We start from the raw sequence: 17098 nt of genomic DNA, 5'->3' as shown, positions 1-17098 counted from the left end.
GATGAGCAAGATGGTTCACTGAGCTGAATGTCACATTGGAGAGTGTCTTCTTACCAGCCCAGCGATCGGGGTAGGCAGTCTGTTGATCTTCTTGACCAGCCCTGGTTTGATTGCACTCAGCAGCCTGCGTGGAGGAGCAGAGATTTATTGAGTCTTAGGCGAGTTTATGCGTGTTGTCGCTATGTCAGCCATCAGTAGCTGAAATGATGTCACAAGCTTACTCGCATAACAGGAAGCCGTTCTCCAATGCACTGCGGAAGTCCTTGTCACCAAAGCTCTTCCCTGTTACTGCCTGAGGAAGAAGGACAGGAAGAGACAGATGTAAAGGAGGTGCACTGGAAGTAGGACAGGCACTGAAAAAATACTGTCTGGGTGTTTCTAAAAAAAAAAAAAAAAAAAGAAAGTAATACTCATCACAACATCTCAAAGTCTACACTGTCATTTGTTAAAAATAACCCAATGCTAAAGGATATTTTCTAGATTTACAAGAATGTAAAAGCAAGAGGAGCAACAATTTGTTGCGTTTGAGACATGGACTCAAGAAAATAATGTGTTATCTGTCATATCTCTCCATCAGTTCATCAACAGTATTATTATACTATTAGACTATTCTGTTTGTTACTCCAGGATCTGACACTTGTCAGTCAGTTCATACACTAATCAAAAAGGCAAACTTTCTTCAGTCTATGTAGCCCTGATGACATTCCTTTTATCTCATACTATATCATAGTGCTGAAGCAGTGCCTCGCTGACAGAGGAACCTGCTGCTCCCCAGTCACCCTTCCCCCCACATTTTGTTTCAGCAGCAACCAAATTAGAGTGATTTCAGGTCAGCGACACACTGCTTTGTGTCCTCATTCCACTCTATCAAAATACCACCGCAAGTCACAATGATAGCCTCAATTTTTAAACAGGGACTACAATCTGGTTTCTTTGCTGTTCAGACAGGAGAGGAGAGAATCAGTGAGATAACACTGATATAAAGCCATAAAACACCAACCCACACACACAGAGGGTGATGTCAGTAGATGTTGTATAATCAGTGGCCAAAGATTAAGGGAAAAGAAGAGTGGGTTGACTGATGCTGTTTAGACGTTTAATCCAGATTAGCACAAATTACAGTTAACACTCAAACTGTAAAATGTGGGCTCATACTGTGCTGCTCGTATACATATTAGTGGTCAACAAATACGAGTCCTTCAGTGACCCCAGCCAACTATCTGGACAGCCTAGAACCAGCATCTATCAGATTCTTTACAGATCTTCAGCACATGTTCCATGTGTTTAAGGAAAACGCACTCACATATTAACAATGCATCTGTAGCATCAAAGCAGACTATTGTTTTTTGTTACATAAGTGATCAGCAGATGTTTCCCATTGGCATTGCCTCCTTTTTCTTGTCTTTCACCACAGACACACACACACACGCACGCACACACAAAGTTTGTCGGTCTTTGTGAGGTCTCTCAACAACTAAATGCCAAACCCTAATCCTTACCCCTAAAACCAATTCTTCCATCCCAAGAAAGCGATGACCGGCCAAAACGTCCTCATGTTCATGAAATGTTCCCACTCCTGAGAGCTAGAACTCAAATTGGTACCCCTCAACCAATCATGAAGTCCAGATCTTTAAAACATTTACAACACCATCGTGCATAATTTACACACAGAGGAGAGGGCTGTTTTGAAGTGAGATAAGAACTAGTGTTTGAGTTTTGTGTAGGCAGGGAGCAGCATGCAGGATACAGACGGTGGGTGGGAGCTGGAGGTGGTTAACGACTGGTTATGTGTGCTGAAACTGACATACATACAGCCGTAGGTTATCTGTTTGAGTGTGCATGTACATCATATGGGCGTTCATGAAAATTTAAACAGAAGAAAATAAGGTTCCCATGGACGTGTGTTAAAAGAAGCGACAAAGTGTTTGTTTTAAGCTATGTTTGCTTCAAAAACCAAGCCAAAGGTCTTGGGGATATTTCAACGCCAGTAACAGTAATTTGAGATGCGTGGCTCCTGCTCAGCCCTCAGGGTGGATAGCTATACTCAGCCTGGCTGAAAGGCAGCAGCAGCTATCATTTAAACCCAGAGGTGGGAGTGTGTGTGTGTGTGTGTGTGTGTGTATACTTGCTTTTGTTAACTAATTGGGATGATTGCTTTACCAAAACCTGGTTCTAATGAGGTTTAACATAATTTCCGGGGGCTTTCTTTGGATTAGGAATAAGTTACTGTATAAACTGAGTTCAGGTTAGGGTTAGGCATCAACTAATTATGGGGATGTATATAATGAATGGAGGTCAATGCAGTGTTCTACCAAATATAGCTGTGCAAGCTAGTGCAAAAGTGGAGGGGCTGGGGAGTAGCAGAAATAGGCCAAAGTAGCCTTCATTTTAACAACTGCAAAAAATGGAAAGAATGAGGGGCTAAAAACAGAAAGGAGAAGGAAAAAGATGCAGTACATCAAGTTAGCAGAGTCATTGAAAAACATCAGATTCATTCTTGTTATTTAAAGTGGTAAAAAAAAAGAAAATCAAAGTTATAAGGGATCAACTGAGACAAGTTAAATTAATGCCTTATCTTCTTCATCAGTCTGTATGAGACAAAAAATGTATTGAGTCTTTTACAACCAAAAGTATTTAAGATAATTCAAAGTAAACAAAAAAAAAACACGAATGGTAACACTTAACTGAGCAGAGACACTCAGTACAATATTGTTAACATCTCTGTATCAGGAAACTGAGTCAAAACCTAAAGAGTCCAAATCTAAAGACAGGATTAGAAATATTTCCATTGCGTGGGGGAGGATTTTTCTTCTTTGGAAATCCAGATGACGCTTTAACGTTGGCTTGTTCTTTAAATGTTGTGTTTGCAAACAGCAACAACATGAAACAAAAGAAGCTGAAGCCTTTTTCATGTTGCCTGTTAACAGTGGGACAGACGCATTGTTCTGTGCACAGAGAGAGAAAGCAGGGGGGGTGGATGGGTCAGTGTTAGTGCTCTTCTTAGCCAGCAGTGAAGGTGATCACTGAGCACAATCGAAGCGTGCGTGTAGAAGAGAGTCAACATGCTGCCTAGACACTGTCTGTGTCGTCACTCTCTGATTTGCCAACATCAGCCTTTATTCAGCCAGTGTGAAGAGACAAAGGTACCAAAGGCCTCTTTAAAAATAGGAGTCCCGTATTCTTAAATGCCATTAGTGTGTACATTTTATCTATCAACTGAAAAAAAAAGGCCCATCAGATTCCTTAAAAAGGATAACAATCACTAGTTATGGTAATACAGTAATACAAGAGATGCACATCCTGGAACTAGCTTAAATGTCTGTTTTCTTACAGTAAAACCAGTCTTGAATTTAAATGCATTATTTTTGCAGTCAGAGATGGAGTGTGTACTGTAACTGAGTGCCTGTGCTGTAATGACAGCAGAGAGAAATAGATGTTTGATCTGGAGCTGCTTGTACATCAGCCTTATAATGTCATAACATCCTGAAGGCCAATTGCTCTGTTAAGGTCATGATGCATCCAAAGAAGCAATGATAGATAGATTTATCAGGCTGAATAAAAGATTAAAAGTTGTTCTGAGGTAATCTGCAATCATGTCACTACTTCAGCTGCCAAGTTGTCTCAAAAACAAAAGAAGCTTTTGTTTAGTGTCTGGGGAATCATGCTTTTTGATTACTTGTGGACATCTACACCACGATTGTTTTTTTGTTTCATTTTTTCAATCTATAATCTGTTAAATTAACTGGAGAGAGTTTGATTGGTAAACCCTGTTCATACAAGGCAATTCTTTGACATTCTAATCACAAACCCACAGCTCATTGCGCATGAATGAATGCCACCAGGATGGACTGAGTGAGGGTCAAGTTTTAGGACTGACATTGACAGGTAAAGAAAGATCGTAACAGGCAATAGGTCAATTGCAGTACTGAGCTATGTGGGTCCCTGCTAAAACTGCGAGGACCACCTCTGTTTGCAGAGATCAAACAGAAATAGTCCTGTCAGCTTTCATTTCTGCTTGATCTCTGCAAACTGAACTCGTGTTGTGCACGTGTTTAACGGCAAGTGTTTTCTGTCTTATTTGCCACAATAAAATGATGACGTAATATCACCTTAAACATCAACAGCCTTGACAATTACCTTTCCCTTGTATGGTCGCATTCTCCAGCCAGTCAATAAGAGACAGAGCGTGCACGTCATCCACTGCGACCATTTTAGAAGCAGCAGGTGATTTAAGGTCTGAGAAAATGTGCTTTTGGTTGCAAGGACAATTTGACCCATTTCAGCTTCCCCAAAGACCCAGCAAACTTGGATGAATGCGTTTGTTTTTTCCTGGCCTGCAACATGAGCGTGAAAATGTTCGACGTAGCGACCTAGCCTCGGTCAACAACGTTCTGAAAAAACCTAGCATGTTTGTCAAACTCTTCATTTTTGTTTCTGGCTTGCAGTAGCTTATGAACATGCAGAGGGAGTTGTGAGTGTTCACAAATGACTCTGATCCTGAGCAGATGAATTGTGGATTAATTGGATTAGAGTAATACACTGGAGTGCAGTCAAAATTAGACAACACCTCACTCTACTTCCATCTACGCAACATGAACGTTTCGAAGCCCCACTCAAGGCATTTCAGTAGATTTATTGACCTATATATTTTCTAAAGGTGCTGCTAATATAGCCTTTCCACTATAGTGAAATGTATCACTTAGACATTATATCTGACAAAAAATGTATGTATTTATAATGCAAAAAACATTTATTTTATATCTAAACACAATTTAAATATATAGGTTGTAGATCAAAATGTACATACTAATTGACTTGAAGCTCCTTTTTCCTGTTCTTAGTTGATCTAATTTGGAATTTGAAAACGGAAATAAATGTATTCAATCACGGCGCCAACATTTCAATGCAGGTCAAGGGGATGCAGCTGCAGAAACAGCTGTCAAGCCAAACAGCCAATTTTGAGTCCACTATTCCCAGCCACTAATGATTTACAGTAGCTTTACTTAGACATTTGATTTTAGGACTCAGTCACTGTTTCCTTCCTCTTCTTGTCAATGTTTCATTGCCATTTTACACATTACAAACTATTTGGCTGAGCTTAGCCATTACAAATTGTTGGTTATGGTCAGGAAAACGTCACGGTTTGCTCTAAAACAGACACTGTAAGGATGCATCACATAAAAATATAATTTCCCCAGATAATTGGCTGTTGAGTTCTACCTCCTTAGTTGAATACACAAAACATTTTGCAAACTCGAACCAGACGTCTAGCTGAAATATGTTACTTATTTTGTCACATTAGTGTCACAGTTAATACAGCGTGGACTAATACCAGAGGAAACATCTGCACATTGCTAACCACCTCCAAAAACATCAAATTTCACAAAAAGTATCACACAACATCTTTAACTTTGTCTATGGCTAAATGCGACCATCCGAAATCACAGGGGCATGAAAACGTCTTCGCCAACAGCAAATCGGTGTCATCATTGTTTCACATTCTTTCATTCAGCATTTGATGCATGGAAAATCCACGAGTCCCCGCTCTCACACTCTCTGTCTCTTGTGCAGACACAGCTGGCTGTCTGAGACTACAGGAGTTAATCCGCCTAGGACAGCTGTGACATCTGGCGCACACACACACACACACACACATTCAGCTACACGCATTCTTCTTTTATTCCTATGAGTGCGACTCTGATTCCTGCCATGTGCTGTACGTCAGTAATACCGGAGGTTAACTGCTCAAAACTAACTTTGAGTTTCTCCATGTCTGCACAACTTCAACTTGCTAAATTACACTTTTAAAGCTGGTCCAGTCCAGCCTTGTCTAGTCTATAAACAGACAGAATGGTTCTGACAGTGCCAGTCCAATTTTTCTGCTCAGATCATTTGATGATATATAGCCTGTTGCTCTTCTGCCCCCCTGGAAACAGTGACACCTGAGAGCCTGCCCATGTTACGTTCCCATAGTGACCAGTGTCACCCAACCAGGGTGTGCCCGAAGTGTGTGCCAGTCATGCATTGCTGACTGTCATATGTGAGTGTGCATACACTTTGCATTCTTTATAGACATGACATACACACACGAGAGCACGCACGGAGCACAGGGCAACTTGGTTAACCCTGAATCGTCCACACCTGTGAGACCATATAAATACACCACTAGAAATAGACTCAGCCTGACCAGACTGAAAATAACTGAGGAATTAGGAGTCAGGAAAACACAAAGCAAAGACACAGCAGGGGAGATTAAGACTTAGAGGTCAGCATTAGCACAGACTAGACAATGCTCGCTAATAATGGAATACATTGGAGTCTTTTTTTGTCCAAACTGAAATCTGCCTGTGGCCCAGAGCCAAAAAGTGATGTGCACTGTAGGTCTTAAAGTTTTTCCTCTTGTGATTTACAGTTGATTCCAAAACATAATGTTTTGAGAGTTGGATTAACATCAGATTAAAGAGGATGTATGGAGCTCCACTTCAGATGGACTTAAAAACAAGGGTTATCTCTACAACGAGAAGATATGTGAAGACGCAGTGTCTACAAAAGTGAAAGAGTACTGTTTTTTGTTCATTTTTAATAATGAATTAATAATTGCTGGCTTTACCAAGAAGGTAACATGTTCAATTCTTAAATCTTAATGCTGTTTGTGAAATTAGTTTAGGGGAAACGGTACTTTATACAACACTGGTTGGAAAAAAAGACGTATGCAGATAAAAATGCTAATTATTATGATACCGCACATTACATAAGATGGATTGCATTTAATAAAGGAGGCACGGCTGCAGGTAAAACGACAGAGGAATTTTCTTAATTAAAAAAAATTTATGGGAATAAGCCATGGTGTAATAAGAAGGACAAGTACTGCATGAGAACATATCAAACATGCAGTTTAATACCTGCACACAGTCATTTCCTTAGTCTATGATCAGGCGTTTGTATTTTTATATCTTATTTCTGCTTACTATAGACTTTTGTGACTACTTGGATTAAAATCACATCACATTCTCATCTTCCTAAAGAGCTTTTGTGACATTTCACTGTGATTATATTATATTATCTTGTAATCTTACATTCATTGCCATCGAAGTCAAGTATCGTACTGCCACTGCTGTAACTGTACGACTATCAACATCTGACAAGCAACTTTCGGAATTCAGACAGGAAGCAGACATGCTGTCGTCTTCATCTTCCTCTTGAATTTATACGGAGGCGGAAAATGATACCGTGCATAACCAACACCTTGAGGAGTGGGATGATTGTTGCAGTGTTACATGTCGTTTTTTCTTGATGCTAGAACAACCGCTTTGCTTCACAAAGTGTGCAAATTATCAATGAATACTTCCAATCTCTCCTAAAACTGTCATTACCCTTCACAAAAGAATAGCATCATTTCTCCATTTTCGGATATATAAATATATTTTTCTACTTAATTGGATTCATTTCTGTAAACTACACCGACTTCATCCTTTGTGGGGTGGCAGGGTCACCTCTTGTTGCCAAGAATACCCAGGACAGGTGCGCTAACAAACACACTCACATCCACGATCTTCCCAGATTAACCCATTAAGCTGACATGTGTGCCTTCAGAGTGTGTGTGTGGAAGAAGGCGCCTACAAATACATGGAGAACATGCAAACTCTATGCAGAAAGGCCGCTGCAAACTGAAACGTTTGAACCCACATCTTTTTTTTTTTTTACCATGAGGTGACATGGGGTGGACTACGATGCCACCAGCCACAGTTCTATCTCAAACAAAAAGTGATTCGAGTAAATCTTAGGACCAAAACTTACCCCAAAACACTGAAACTTGCCCCTTTACATGTCTCCCCCGTCTGCCTTTGAATGCAGCTGCTGTGTGGAGTACTGGCTGCAGATTAGGGACAGTTTTCTTAAGAAGACCACTTTAAAAATGTTCTGGATTCGTGTTTAGTCTCACACTTTATTCTGGTTTTATCTGTATGCATTGACTGAAGGCCTGTTCACATCAGCGAGCCATGAAACAGAGCAGTAATCCAACTTCTTGGCAAAGAAACAATCGATATTAGGTTCTTTTTGTACATCTTGTAACTTTTTTGTTTCTTCAGCTTTGCACCTCTTAACCTGTCCCACCATGTCTGCAATCAAAATATAATACAACGTCCTGTGTTGCATTGTTGAACTTAATTAATGTTGCATCAGATTTGGCAAAGATACAGTTGACTAGTTTAGTTTGTAGACTTCAAGTTAAGGTTAATATATATATATATATATATTTATTGCTTTAGACATTTTCACATCTAACTTTGACATGATGATAGGGACAAGGGGACTTCTGGTATGTCAACATTCTTGCAAATATATCATATCTATGCATGTTTGGTCTGAATGTTTGCAGTAAATGAATCATCTCCTCCTCCATCAACCAGAACTTGGCTATTGACAGGATAGGCAGCACATTCCGTGGGAATCCTGTGAAAATACAGCCATATGTGAGACCGCGGCCAGAACCTCAATATAAAAATAATTTCGTTGTACCCCCGAGGCTTAATTTTCTCAGATTCTAGTTGGCAGGTATCTAGGCTGAAGCGGGGACAGAGGGAAAAATGAGGTGATAAGAGAGAAAAAATAGGTCATAACGCAGCTCCACGGGCAAATCATGATTCACCACATAAGGCTTATGGAGAGAAGCGGTTTAGCCGGGCAGATGATGGTGGAAGCGATGCGACAAACCACAGATGATAATCTCATCCTATGCGACCAAATGTTGGTAAATGTGGCATCTCGTGCGTGAATGCTGCCCCGGTTTAATAACCATGGCAACCGGAATCCCCTCGCCACTGGCAAAACAGGAGGCGTTCTTCTTTCAAGCAAGTAAAAAAAACATTTTCTACACTGAAGCTGAACAAACGGCTGCAGTGCGGACTGCTGTTTATTGTTTGGGATTTATTTTCTTGTTTGAATCGAGTCTTCGCAGAGCTGGCCTTGGTGCTCTGTTTAACTGAGAGCCGGGCATACGTCAAAACTTTTAACACACACAGCTGCTCCTGCAGGCAGGAGAGCCGCTGTCCCACACGGTAACCCGACACCTCACAGTCCCTCCAACAGGTGACGGTGCACCGGTGCTGGAAGATATCCCCGGTCACAGTGTGACTCATATCTGTCCCGGGTGTGCAGTTGCAGCACCACGGCGCCGGACAGTGTCTCTTTATGGTCCTCTCACTTACCTCTATCCATTTCTGTGCCTCCAGGCAGGCTGGTTCTGGATGGTTCGGCTCCATTGGCTCCTGCTCCCGCGGCGGAGCACTTGCTAATTTTTTACATGGTGCGGGACTGGCCATCTCCGGGCAGGCCGTCCAACCAAGACTGAAGTCGAACGGGGATGATACGCTGATATGTGTTCTCCCCTCCCCGATGTCTGTCCGTTATCTCCCTCCTCTCTTTCTATAACCCCACGCGCAGTCACAGCGTCACGTAGCTCTCTCGTGCCCCGCGCGACTTCTGCTCAAGCTGTGGCGCAGAGACTGAGAGGAAGCTTCTCGCGACTGCGACGCTGCAACACGAACCAGGCGCTAAAAATATCGATTCCTGCACCCCGAACTGTGTTAAGCTGACGATACTTTGCTGTCCTCACCCACCGCTGCTGCCGCGCATTTCAGGGGGGCGTGAACGCGCAGGCAGGAATCTCTGCGGGGGAGGTCGATAGAGATAGGAAAGACAAGGATGAGAGAGAGAGGGATGAGGGGGCCGCAGAAGATGTCCCGTTATGTCACAGCCTCCCGACGGTGGCAATTACCTGCCAGGTGACACGAATCAAGTTCACATGTATATATGGGACATAGCTTGGAGCATATTTTCTGTTGACTTCCTATGAGGTCACATGAAAGATCAAAAGAGATTTATTTGGGTTATAGTAGGGAAGGTGTGACACACTTATTATTCCTCCACAGGCTGGCATATGCTGTGCATATCAGTTTAAGGTCCTCTGATATAGTGCTGTACTTCCGTTATAAAGTGGACGTTTACTTACTGTTGAAGAACAAGTCTAAACAACTCAGGCTGTTGTACATTCAGCAAAACAAAACTGCTAGCATTAGGAAACAAGTAGAGCTGAAGAGATTTATATTTTGTGAATTCCGATTTCCATGACAGAACCCCACCTGTTTTTAACACTGTGCTGCCTCATCATTCTATAGTGGTATAGAGCTGTGTTCCTTGTGCACAGAGAAGTCTGCAGATTCTCAAGAGCTTTTGATAATACTTACTGTAGATAGTTTATTTAAAGTCTTCACAATTTTACACCGAGCAAGATTATTCTGAAATATCTTTATGGTCTGTGCGTAGTTTCTGCAGAGACTCTGCCTCTCTTTGGTGCTCTTTTTATGCCCAACATTACCCTTAACCTAACAGATTGCCACGTTCCTCATACGCAGACAGTAAAATGTGTAATTTCTGACATTCGCCGTTTTGGTTCTGTGAATTTTGGGAAAAAAAAAAAGTCAGATTTGCAAATCGTTGCTTTTTTTTTTTTCTTAAATTATCTTTTTACACAACAGCCAAACTTTCTAGTAATCAGGCTTGTACTTAGTTTATCCAAGTTTAACATGAATTAAAATACTGAGCATAGAACAGACCGTTGTGCCACGTCCCCACCCAGTCCCTTCCTTTGTAACACAGTCTCAGTTCTGCATCTCTGAAAGGATCTATGCAAGCTACTGTTTTTACCTCCACAGAGTTCTTTGTTGCCTTTTGTCTTCATCATTAATATAGAAAAAGTCCCATTGTTCTGGTCAGTAGAATGTACGATGTGTGTCGCTTGCCCAACACAGAGCAAAGTTTTGTGTCAGCACCCAGAGCAGAGGGTCATGCTATTGACCACTCCATTATTCTCCTTGTTTCAGCCTTTTGTAGATGGGAAGCAGCCAAGCTTAGTAAGGAGAAGTCACAAGCTGAGAGCCTAAGGGCACTTAACACTTCATCACCTCATGTAACAAGAGTCAGACTTGGGCGTCACCTAAAATGTAGAGTGGTGACCAAGAATCAAGGTTTTAAAAGAAGGATACTACATCTTCAGAGCTAAAAAAATAAATAAACTCTTGATCCAAATAAAGGAAGATTTCCCCTCAGGGCTTTGATTTTTCTGATACACAAAGGGGGCCACATATACACATTTAACGTTTGCTTTATTAAATTCCCACAGCTGTACTACAGCAACATAGGATTTGGAAAGTGCAGAAATTTGAACACAGCTAGAAGTACAACTCACCCTTCACAACACAACAACCCAACATACAAAAGCACGTCATTGGGATTATGGTCCCTTTAACGGAAAGGTTTGAAGAATTTGTGCACAATCAGTGAAAAGCTCATTTCAAATAAAGTGTGTTTCTCAATGTCTGCAAAAACAGTGAATTACAGAGAGAGAAAGCAAACGATCCGGTAGGACTTTACACTTGTCAAAGAAGACCTTAGTTTGCCGGAGAAATGTCACCCAAGAACTCCAAACATTCGAGCCTTCTCTGAACAATGGTTAAATTATTCCTACAGATGCGTTTGGGCTTGGAGAAATGTCAGATGTTTGTAAACCCAACCACAGCAGCTGAAGGCTGCAGAGGAACTCTTGGCACAAAAAGGTATTTAAATAATCTGAATTTCACACTGATGCACCAACATACAAAGGAAACAGCTAAATAACATACATGCAGAGGTGAGGTCTAACCATGTGTTTTACAATTTTCACAGCTGAATGCGGCTATCCCAAAAACAGTTCGGACAAGCTTGTAGTAGCTAAAATTAGCAAAGCAAAAGGCTTTGATCAGAGTTTGTATGTGCTAACGTTGAAGAACGCCCTGTTCATAAGCTGAGAAAGCAACAGCGTCCTTTATAGTGCATAGTGTCTGCAGATGTATGTGCACACAAATCACTGTGGGTACCTGTTGATTGTGTTTGCCGTGTGAGTGTTCCAAAAACATTTTGGTTAACAATCTGCCTGATTTGGCATCTTGCCGAAGATCTAACTCTGACAAAGAGCCACTGCTGAGAAACGGACTTCCCCTTGCTCTCTTTCCATGAATCCACGGCACACTTTGGCAGCATCCTAGACGTGAGCGACAGAAACACAAGTGTCACTAGTGCTGACATTCAAGTTAATTTTCAAAATGTCTGATATAAGAAAAAAAAAAATATATATATATATACACACACATACCTCTATATTAATAAATTTAGAAAAGAGTGGCTCGAACACACAAAATGTTGATTTACAGTTTTACTGGAAATATTTTAAATCATTTCAATAGTAGCGATGATTGATGTCTAATGCTGGCAGTCAGAGTATAGCTTTAAATACAATTATTAATTCATGAAGCCATTTTTCTGCTATTGCATAACGAGTCCCTGGGGTTGCTTCATACCAGCACTGAGTCTTTTTTTTTTTTTTTTAAATTAAAACAAATTTTACTCTTCAATAGATTTGCAAATGCAGATTTTAAAAAGCACCAACAAAATGTTGAACAACAAATCAGTTTAATTTACCATTACAAAGGAGTCATCCTTAGTCGCTCCATGGTTCACGGGTCCATTCAGTTTCCCATCTTCAAAGCAAATACGACACTTAGAAATCCACAATGTAAACATGCACAACAATGTGAGTGCGTTTGCACACCTACCAAATTCAAAAAGTTGTCCATTTACGTTGACAAAGGCAATGAAGTGAAAGTTGATTTTGTCAGCTTCTGGCTGTGGGGAAAAAAAACAAAAAAAACAGATAAGGAATTAGTACAGGAGTAAGAGCAAATGCAGTCCAACACTTTATACTGTGAGGTTTCAAAGCAAAGTTTCTCATCTCTAAGATATCTGATGTGCCAACTCACACATAGGCTATACAGACAGCAGGAGCTAATGAGAGCTGAAAGAGAAGACTAACTTTAATGTGGTCATTTATTCATTAAATCAGTTAAATTCTGAGGTGAATATAAGTAAACATAAACAGCAGTAGGAAACGAGCATGCTAACCATTGTTGCAAATTAATGACTAAAAGTCAAGTTATTTGAAGAGTCCCGGTCATATGCACACGTGATGAAGCTAAAGATGTTAGCATAGATGCTGATATTGTACCCAAGTATCTTACCCGACATTGTCCCTGCATAGCAACCTCATTGTGAGCATCATAGATTGCCTGGGAAGAAAAATGGTGAAATTAAGATTCATATATATGCATTTATAGTAAAATCTACATGTAAAGTTGCAATGTAGCCTAGACTACAAGTACTTTCAACATCATAGGATAGGATTTAATGGTGTGTGGTGCCCCCTAGTGGCACCAACAAGGCTTGTTGGTTATTCATCACAATTTGAACTGTGATCAAGATTTTATTGTCCAAACAACTAACTAAGTACAACTTTCAGCCTCCACTTTTAAATATTTCTTACCTTGTTCTTCTCCAGATGTTTTCCACGGTCATCAGGAGACATGTTCGCAGTCTCGTTCAGAAACTTCTTCAAGGCGGAGTCACTATCTGAAAACACCAACGATAGCCTGGTGAGCTGGAGAGGCAGTTCATTTTCACCAAACTACTATCCTTCATCCCAGATGATTTATTGTAGGGATTTAGGGCTAAGATTTTGTTTCACTGTCGAGAACAATTCAATAAGTGCTTCATACAAACAAGTATCCCTGTATCGGACTTGTAAAACTACCTGCTTGTCTGGTGATATTTTCTTTCAAGTAATATAAAGACATTCAAGTGCACACTACATGGCATAACCTTAATTAGAAAGTGGGAGTTAAGCTGTCCCTTTAACAAATTGGCTGTACTTTATCAGCTCAAAGAAAAAAAAAAAAAAAAAAACCCTGAGAAACATTCTAAATCTACTGCTGCCCCTCTTTGACAAAGCTAACACACTGCTAACACACAATTTAATTCTCTTCACGTCTCCGGGGTGTTGGTTGTGTGGTCGTTTGAAGTGTTTTTACATCTTAAAAGACATCAAAAGTTCTTAGCTTTAAGAATGATGGGAGCAGGTTTGGGCATTTTTAAAAACACTGAAAGTATGTGCGAGTGCTCATTTGAATTGGCAGAGTGAAACGTCTGCAACATCTGGACCATTGATAATGGCCAATAATATACATTTAAAAAAGGTTTCAACGCACACTTTTAGAAAATATGTAAATTACTATTGATGGGCTGAGGTTTGACACTTAACACCCGTCAGTCTTCAGCTATCCCGCAAGCATGAACAAGTGACAGTCAGGCAAACCAGGTTAAAACTGGCTCGTGTACAAAAATGAGGGCTTGAAAACAGGATCAAACACCATGCCAGGGAAGTTTGGGCATGTACTCGTTTCTCATCAAGTTACCCAAATTGCATAATCCAATGGTTTTCTCACAAGTCATCCATCTCTGTGCGCAGGTTTCAGCCTACTCATCACAACATGGTTGTAGAAGCCATTGTTTTCTTACAGCTGTAACTTGCAGGTTTAATCCCATTTTCACCACAGGCAGCAGAGCTGAGGCGCATCACCTTTAAATGGCATCTAACGATGCGTGGCCGACGGGTCGATTGCATGCTTTTCAACTGCTTGTTGGACCCTTGCTGTAGGCTTGCGTGCTTTTAAATGTTCACATCAAGCAGAACATCAACATTTATCGATCATTGTAATAAATGGGAACTTCAAAACAGAAAAGAAGATTTCTGGATATTATCTGAAGCACATCAGAGTCGGGTCTCTTCCCTCACCCGTCCGAAATTATGAAATTCAGCTTGTCACAAAATGACTCTAAAGTCGATGTCTCATTTCAATCCATCCACAACATGAATGAGATAAGGCAAGTAATTTGCTAATGCCCTGAACTGCAGTTGAACAGAGAACAGCGTCTGTGCATAGTTTAATGCATTGGAAGTCAACTGGCATCTCTTTGTGCTTAAAGTGTGAATTTCAATGAGTCAGTGACTATAAGGCCATGTTTTTGTTGTGTTTTCAGAGCTGAAGATTCTTGCAAAGAAACAGGAGGACAAAGCATGAATGCAGTTTTGAGTTTTGTGGAGGAACAAAGCACTTGGCTAAACTTTGCTTCCTGGTGTCTGACTCTGTTTTAAACCCATCATTTCTGTGCAAAGGGCAACTTTAACATCAACATGATGGTAACAGGAGCCTTGGTCCATTAATATACAAGTCACAGATTTAAAAAAAAAAAAAAAGCCAAACATGCACAAACATTTTATTTTTACTTTACGCATTTAAAAAACACTCAGTGGTAACTCCCTATTGTAAAAGGTGCTTATTTCAGGTACACTCACCAAAAGTCAACTTGTCTTTATTGTTGGCCACAGCGTGCACCAGGGCAATGGTGCCACAAGAATTGACTGCCGTCTGCTTCAGGAAATAAAGCTCAGAGCCTCCTGCAACCTTGTCCGCCTGCTGAGCCCTGAAAGACTCATGCTGCCATGCACACGGACAAAGAGCTTAGTCATTGTCAAAAGACTCGCATCATGTGTCCAATTCAGCCACGTAATGGGTGTGCAGATTTAGAAATAGTCCCATCAAGAGCAATAACTAATTTTGGGTTCAAGTCACTTGAAGACGTCATCTTGGATTCAGGGAAACTAACATTTAAGTAAAATGAAAGTTAAAAACAGTAATTCCAGATTAAAATCTTGCAAGTATAGCTTTTTGTTCCTGCAGACAAAGTGTGATTTCTGATTATGGATATAAGATCTCCAGGTTACTCCGCACACAATGGGGGGGGGGTTAAGTATTTGCTGATTCACCTTCCCAACAAGCCTACCCACTTGAACACCATCACAGCTTCTTCCTTCATGCCCTCCCTGCATCTCAGTGTCACCCCACCCCAGACAGCCTGTTTATCTAAGCACACCCTACCCTCATACCACCCAAATCCAGGAAGTAGTCAATACCGTCACCCGATTATTACCTGTTGCGTAAGCGGGAAGAGTAGCATCAAGGCACAGCATGGTTTTGGGACGTCGGCCAGTTGCTCACCCTCCAGCCCCAGCACGTCAACGAAGCGCCAGCTTTCACCCGCGCCTAGCTTGTTCATGATCTGAAACACAGAGAAATCCAGGTTTACTGAATCAACAACACACCACTGAGCAATTAGAAGTCGGTAGAAGAAGCCCTCTGAAGACGTTCAAAGATGCTGCGTTTCGCTGGTCCAGTCAGACCACACCCTGTAGCCCAGACACAGGGGGGAGCGCTGGGGAGGATGCTGCCGCTCCTTGGAGCAGACCTACGCTTCTCCTGCTTGCTGTCGTGTGTTCTTTCCGTAATATCCAACCACTTTTACTGGTACATATACCAATTTAAAAGGGAAATTCACACCGATATGCTGTTTGGTGGCCTGGTGGTGTTTCAGCCTTTGTTTCAGTGACGGTTTAACGGCTGCACCGACCAACTAGCCTCACCGAAACTTACCTAGCAGTTGTATATAAATGTTAACAACGGTTCTCGGCGCCCAACGTTTGATACCCACCTTGTTCAGCATCTGAAACGACAAAAATAGACATATGAAAGTGAGTTCGCTGTCTGTGGAAGTGTTACAATATCAATTAAGTAGTTATCTATCCACCTCGGGATTAATCTCCATCGGTGTCCACTCCATTTTCGCAGTGACTTTGCAGGTTAAGTGTTGCGTCTGCGTGGTCGCTAGTTTTTTAACTGTCGGTGGGAAGTTCACGGCGCACCCGCAATTTATTCTGTCGACCATACCACTTACTAGCAGACCCAGGGGGTGTGTTCTGACCAGAGAACCGTTAGTGTGCAGATTTGCTTTGATTCCTGGGAAATATCAGTGGGATTTAAATGTCAGATTTTCCGAAAAATATGTTCAGCTAGAGGAACACCCCAGAAGGAAACGCATCGTTATTTACAAAATTAGATGGAAGAGAAATGTCACCGCAAAATACGCGTTGAAACACGTAATTTCTAGAAACGAAGGCGTGACGTATTGATTACTTCTTATCAACATCTGCGTTAAAGAGACAGAAAGTTGTGGAATAAAAATAATTAGATTAATATCTGTCCTTCAATCTTATTGCCAACTCTAATTCAGTTTAGCTCAAATTCAGTTTATTTATATAAGACCAGTTCCTAAC

The 17098-nt window shown here is 41.1% G+C and overlaps 2 protein-coding genes across 5 annotated transcripts in view; both read right to left on the bottom strand.

Moving 5' to 3' along the window:
* The window catches only part of LOC140305851 (LIM and calponin homology domains-containing protein 1-like), a 28794-nt gene extending 19095 nt beyond the window's left edge, over positions 1-9699 (bottom strand). For 2 of the 4 annotated variants that reach the window (XM_072384862.1, XM_072384864.1), the window contains exons 1-3: positions 9210-9699; positions 222-292; positions 55-124 (exon numbers count right to left, since the gene is read on the bottom strand). In XM_072384862.1, the coding sequence (XP_072240963.1) occupies positions 55-124; positions 222-292; positions 9210-9323 (255 nt within the window). In that variant the 5' untranslated portion in view covers positions 9324-9699. The remainder of the gene's footprint in view (positions 1-54; positions 125-221; positions 293-9209) is intronic. The other 2 variants (XM_072384863.1, XM_072384865.1) reach the window with 1 other exon arrangement.
* Positions 9700-11148: 1449 nt separating this feature from the next.
* Positions 11149-16677, bottom strand: uchl1 (ubiquitin carboxyl-terminal esterase L1 (ubiquitin thiolesterase)). Its single transcript, XM_072384861.1, has 9 exons — positions 16573-16677; positions 16477-16488; positions 15919-16047; positions 15284-15425; positions 13415-13500; positions 13113-13160; positions 12651-12720; positions 12517-12575; positions 11149-12079 (listed from the first exon to the last, which is right to left on the bottom strand). The coding sequence occupies exons 1-9, from the start codon at positions 16603-16605 to the stop codon at positions 11996-11998; spliced, it is 663 nt and encodes a 220-aa protein (XP_072240962.1). The 5' UTR covers positions 16606-16677; the 3' UTR covers positions 11149-11995.
* Between the last annotated feature and the right edge of the window lie 421 nt (positions 16678-17098).

This window comes from Leuresthes tenuis, unplaced genomic scaffold, assembly GCF_036924035.1.
Source record: "Leuresthes tenuis unplaced genomic scaffold, fLeuTen1.0.hap1 SCAF_4, whole genome shotgun sequence".
Classification (NCBI taxonomy): Eukaryota; Metazoa; Chordata; class Actinopteri; order Atheriniformes; family Atherinopsidae; genus Leuresthes; species Leuresthes tenuis.
This window is presented reverse-complemented; position numbering and strand designations above follow the sequence as displayed.

Excerpts from the sequence above, each read along its gene's own strand:
- uchl1 (XM_072384861.1), bottom strand. The coding sequence starts at position 16,605 with ATGGAGTGGACACCGATGGAGATTAATCCCGAG. Across the intron at positions 13,501-15,283 it reads TAAAGACAAGTTGACTTTTG|ATAGTGACTCCGCCTTGAAG; the intron begins GTGAGTGTACCT and ends TGGTGTTTTCAG. Across the intron at positions 12,080-12,516 it reads AGGATGACTCCTTTGTAATG|GATGCTGCCAAAGTGTGCCG; the intron begins GTAAATTAAACT and ends GCTCACGTCTAG.